Source organism: Lytechinus pictus, unplaced genomic scaffold (genome assembly GCF_037042905.1).
Source record: "Lytechinus pictus isolate F3 Inbred unplaced genomic scaffold, Lp3.0 scaffold_170, whole genome shotgun sequence".
NCBI classification, from domain to species: Eukaryota; Metazoa; Echinodermata; class Echinoidea; order Temnopleuroida; family Toxopneustidae; genus Lytechinus; species Lytechinus pictus.
This window is the reverse complement of record NW_026974290.1, coordinates 12,501-17,500: the sequence shown is the minus strand read 5'-3', so window position 1 is coordinate 17,500 and position 5,000 is coordinate 12,501. Positions and strand designations below refer to the sequence as shown.

The 5,000-nt window shown below is 62.9% G+C and overlaps 1 protein-coding gene across 1 annotated transcript; it reads left to right on the top strand.

Moving 5' to 3' along the window:
* Positions 1–966: 966 nt before the first annotated feature.
* LOC135159208 (uncharacterized) lies at positions 967–1,914 on the top strand. Its single transcript, XM_064115519.1, has one exon. It carries the CDS (start codon positions 967–969, stop codon positions 1,912–1,914), a length of 948 nt encoding a protein of 315 aa, XP_063971589.1.
* The last annotated feature ends 3,086 nt before the right edge of the window (positions 1,915–5,000 follow it).

Sequence of the window (5,000 nt, the reverse complement as noted above, 5' to 3'; positions counted from 1 at the left end):
CGGTAGTGCTCGCCCGGCGGGCGTCGGGACGGTGCCTTCACCCGTTTCGCCAGAATCATGGGCTCACAGGGGGCTTGGCCGGTCCGAAGATCGAGGCAAGCTACAACCCCACGGGACACCAAGCTCCAGTCCACGGCAGAGAAGGACGTGTCCGCGAGGCGCGGGCGATCGGGCTCCCTTCTGTTTCCCTCTCGTGCGTTGCGATCCCGTGCTTCCTGGCCGGACCGCGTGGGCCGTCGGTCTCTCCGGCGTTCTCTACCAACCGACTACCCCCGGCCGGCGGGCGCGGGGGGCGTACGTTGCGGCTATGGGGCGCAGCCCTCTTCCCCAGCCACCTCTCTCCATCCATGCCAACCTTGCCTCGCCTGGCCGCAAGGACCTCCCGGGGTTCCGTGGACGACCGGGGTTCTTCTTGCGGGCCGGTGCGAGGGCCTCATGCCTATAACGTAGTACTACGTGTGTTTTTCACGAGAGTGCTCGATCGCTCGAGACCACTCCCTCATATATCCTGCGGGTGGTCTGACACCCCTCCCCCTAAAACGACGCTACAACACGCGTTTCAATAGGGATTTTCGACCCTCCAGATCGTGCGCCAGTTCCTTTTTCCATTCACGGCGCTGTACAAAATCCTAAACCGGAAGTTGGCCCAAAAATCCGTTTTTTTCTCCCGACGAGGGTGTTTTCAGCGGCCGGAGGGACCTTCCCATCGCCCGTCTCCGGCGGAGGGCGTCCGAATCCCGCTGAAGGGCGAAAAGCAGCCGAATTTCCAAGAAACACCCCTTCCCTATATATGTCTCCGGAGACCAAACACCCCTCCCCCAAAACACCCCTTATAACACGCGAGTCAATACGAATTTTACCCCGAATCCAGGCTGACACCGGACGAGAAGGCGTCGCAGCAGCGGAAGCCCGGCCCGGCGGCGGGTGGCCCGGCCGGCCGTGGGCGAACCCCGGACGCCGCGTCCGATGGTGCCCACCCCGGGGACCCTGCTTCCCTCGAAGACCCCGTCTCCGCTGGAAAAAATCCGGTCAGCGGGCCCCCCGGCTCCTTCCCCGCCGTGTCCAGCCGCCCGGTCGAGGAGGGTGCCGCTGCCGGCCCGACCCGCCCGTGGAAAATCGAAGCACGGGCCCTGGCCGCCCCGGCACCCGGCCCACCCCGGGCAAACCCCGGACGCCGCGTCCGATGGTGCCCATCCCGGGGACGCTGCATCCCCGGGTGACCCCGTCTCCGCTGGAAAAAATCCGCCCAGCGGGCCCCCTGCTCCTTCCCCGCCGAGCCCAGCCGCCCGGTCGAGGTGGGTGCCGCTGCCGGCCCGACCCGCCCGTGGAAAATCGAAGGCCGGGCCCTGGCCGCCCCGGCACCCGGCCCACCCCGGGCAAACCCCGGACGCCGCGTCCGATGGTACCCACCCCGGGGACCCTGCGTCCCCGCTTGACCCCCTGGCAGCAGGACGAAAGACCCCTCCCGATAAACACCGCTTACAACACGCAAGTCAATGCGAAATTCACACCGAGGGCGACACCGGACGACCCGACGGCGCAGCGGCGGAGGGCTCGGGCCGCCCTGGGCAAACCGAGGACGGCGAATCCGATGGTGCCCACCGCGGGGAGCCTGCGCCCTCGGACGACCCCGTTCTCGCGGGAAACAGTCCGGCGAGCGGACCCCCGGCCCCTTCCCCCGCTGTCGGCCGATCCGACGGTCAGAATCTCCTGCCGACTCCTGGCTGGGTGAGCGGGGGTGTCGGCTCGGCATGCGGGGCGCTGTCGGCCCGCTGCGTCGAGATCTGCCGGTCGGAATCGTCTGCCGACGCCCGGGTGGGTGAGCGGGAGGGTCGGCTCGGCATGCGGGGCGCTGTCGGCCCGCTGCGTCGAGATCTGCCCGTCACAATCTCCCGCCATCTCCTGCGTGGGTGAGCGGGAGGGTCGGCCCGGCATGCGGGGCGCTCTCGGCCCGCTGCGTCGAGTTCTGCCGGTCGGAATCTCCGGTGAGCAGCCAGAAGTGTTCACATACATTACAAAAAGGTACTGTGCTGCCTCCAAAGAGGTTTAAAATGCATGTGTGTTGTTTGCATTTCATCGCAGTTTGAAAATTTCCTTCCCATGATAATAGCATGAAGTATTAGCATGTTGAATCCCAAAAGAATTGAATTAGAGGTGTGTAATCAAAGTTTCATTGAAGGCAGTTCAGTATTTCAAAAAAAATCATTTCAGAATCAAGCATGAAGTAATGACACACTTTCCGAAAAACTACTGTATTGTGTCCAAAAAGATTTTAATCACACGTTGCAATCAATGGTACCTTTTTTAACAAAAAAAAAAAATAGTTACTGTATTACCACCAAAGAAAAATGTTCTAAGATGTGTCCACCCATCGCGTACAATTACAAATTTCATTCAAATAATCTGCATGTAGTATAATTCACATATCAGCTCCAAAAATCACTGCATTCCCCCTGTATTGTCTTATCAGCATTTCAGTATAGTGTAACAATTTCATTCGAACAGGAAGGGCATGACGTATTACCACATAAAATCCTGGCTGGCCTGGCCATCCTGTCGAAATAAAAATGAAATTATAAATTTAACAAAAAAAAGCCCCCGGCAGACAGAGTCCAATTCCATGGATCTGCCTCCGGGGGCCTGTCGGCATGCTGTTCGGATGTCTCCCGCTCTCAGGCCTCGGACAACTCTTGATTGCAAGAGCGACGCCCTGGCCTCGACGCACGGAGGACTGGCGGCCTGGACATCCTGTCGAAATAAGAATAAAGATAAAGTTTTTATTTCAGAAAAAAAGAAAAGCCCCCGGCAGACACAGCCCAATTCCATGGACCTGCCTCCGGGGCCCTGGCCGACTGGTGTTGGGCTGTGTCCCGCTCACGAGCCCCTGCCGAACCTCGGAGATCAAGAGCGGGTGCCTGGCCTCGACCTACGGGGCCCTGTTGGACTGGTGTTGGGCTGGCTGTCGCTCAGGAGCCCCTGCCCACCTCGGAGAGGAAGAGCAGGTGCCTAACCTCGACGTACGGGGGGCTAGTGGACTGGAGGTGAGCTGTGTCCGGCTCAAGAGCCGCTGCCCACCTCGGAGTTGAAGAGCGGGTGCCTAACCTCGAAGTACGGGGCCCTGTCGGACTGGAGGTGGGCTGGCTGTCGCTCAGGAGCCCCTGCCCACCTCGGAGAGGAAGAGCGGGTGCCTAACCTCGACGTACGGGGGGCTAGTGGACTGGAGGTGAGCTGTGTCCGGCTCAAGAGCCGCTGCCCACCTCGGAGTTGAAGAGCGGGTGCCTAACCTCGAAGTACGGGGCCCTGTCGGACTGGAGGTGGGCTGGCTGTCGCTCAGGAGCCCCTGAAAACGTCGGAGTGGAAGGGCGAGTGCCTGGCCTCGACGTACGGGGGGCTGGCCGACTGGAGGTGGGCTGGCTGTCGCTCAAGAGACCCTGACCACCTCGGAGTTGAAGAGCGGGTGCCTAACCTCGAAGTACGGGGCCCTGCCGGACTGGAGGTGGGCTGGCCTTCGCCCAGGAGCCCCTGCCCACCTCGGAGAGGAAGAGCGGGTGCCTAACCTCCAAGTACGGGGGGGCTGCCGGACTGCTGTTGGCCTGGCTGTCGCTCAGGAGCCGCTGCCGAACTCGGAGTGGAAGAGCGAGTGCCTGGCCTCGACGTACGGGGCCCTGGCCGTCTGGAGTTGGCCAGGGTGTCGATGCCGAGTCGGAGAGGTAGAGCGAGTGCCTGGCCTCGACCTACTGGGGCCTGGCCGTCGCTCAACAGCCCCTGCCGACGTCGGAGAAGTAGTGCGAGTGACTGGCTTCGACGTACGGGGGGCTAGCGGACTGGAGGTGGGCTGGCTGTCGCCCAGGAGCCCCTGCCCACCTCGGAGAGGAAGAGCGGGTGCCCAACCTCGACGTACGGGGGGCTAGTGGACTGGTGTTGGGCTGGGTGTCGCTCACGAGCCCCTGAAAACGCCGGAGTGGAAGGGCTAGTGCCTAACCTCGACGTACGGGGCCCTGGCCGACTGGAGGGGGGCTGGCTGTCGCTCAAGAGCCGCTGCCGACGTCGGAGAAGTAGTTCGAGTGACTGGCTTCGACGTACGGGGGGGCTAGTGGACTGGAGTTGGGCTGGCTGTCGCCCAGGAGCCCCTGCCCACCTCGGAGAGGAAGAGCGGGTGCCCAACCTCGACGTACGGGGGGCTAGTGGACTGGTGTTGGGCTGGCTGTCGCCCAGGAGCCCCTGCCCACCTCGGAGAGGAAGAGCGGGTGCCCAACCTCGACGTACGGGGGGCTAGTGGACTGGTGTTGGGCTGGGTGTCGCTCACGAGCCCCTGAAAACGCCGGAGTGGAAGGGCTAGTGCCTAACCTCGACGTACGGGGCCCTGGCCGACTGGAGGTGGGCTGGCTGTCGCTCAAGAGCCGCTGCCGACGTCGGAGAAGTAGTTCGAGTGACTGGCTTCGACGTACGGGGGGCTAGTGGACTGGAGGTGAGCTGGCTGTCGCTCAGGAGCCCCTGCCGACGTCGGAGAAGTAGTTCGAGTGACTGGCTTCGACGTACGGGGGGGCTAGCGGACTGGTGTTGGGCTGGCTGTCGCTCAGGAGCCCCTGCCCACCTCGGAGAGGAAGAGCGGGTGCCCAACCTCGACGTACGGGGGGCTAGTGGACTGGTGTTGGGCTGGCTGTCGCTCAGGAGCCCCTGAAAACGTCGGAGAAGTAGTGCGAGTGCCTGGCTTCGACGTACGGGGGGGCTAGTGGACTGGAGGTGGGCTGGCTGTCGCTCAAGAGCCGCTGCCGACGTCGGAGAAGTAGTTCGAGTGACTGGCTTCGACGTACGCGGGGCTAGTGGACAGGAGGTGAGCTGGCTGTCGCCCAGGAGCCCCTGCCGACGTCGGAGAAGTAGTGCGAGTGCCTGGCTTCGACGTACGGGGGGGCTAGTGGACTGGAGGTGAGCTGGCTGTCGCTCAGGAGTCCCTGCCGACGTCGGAGAAGTAGGGCGAGTGCCTGGCTTCGACGTACGGG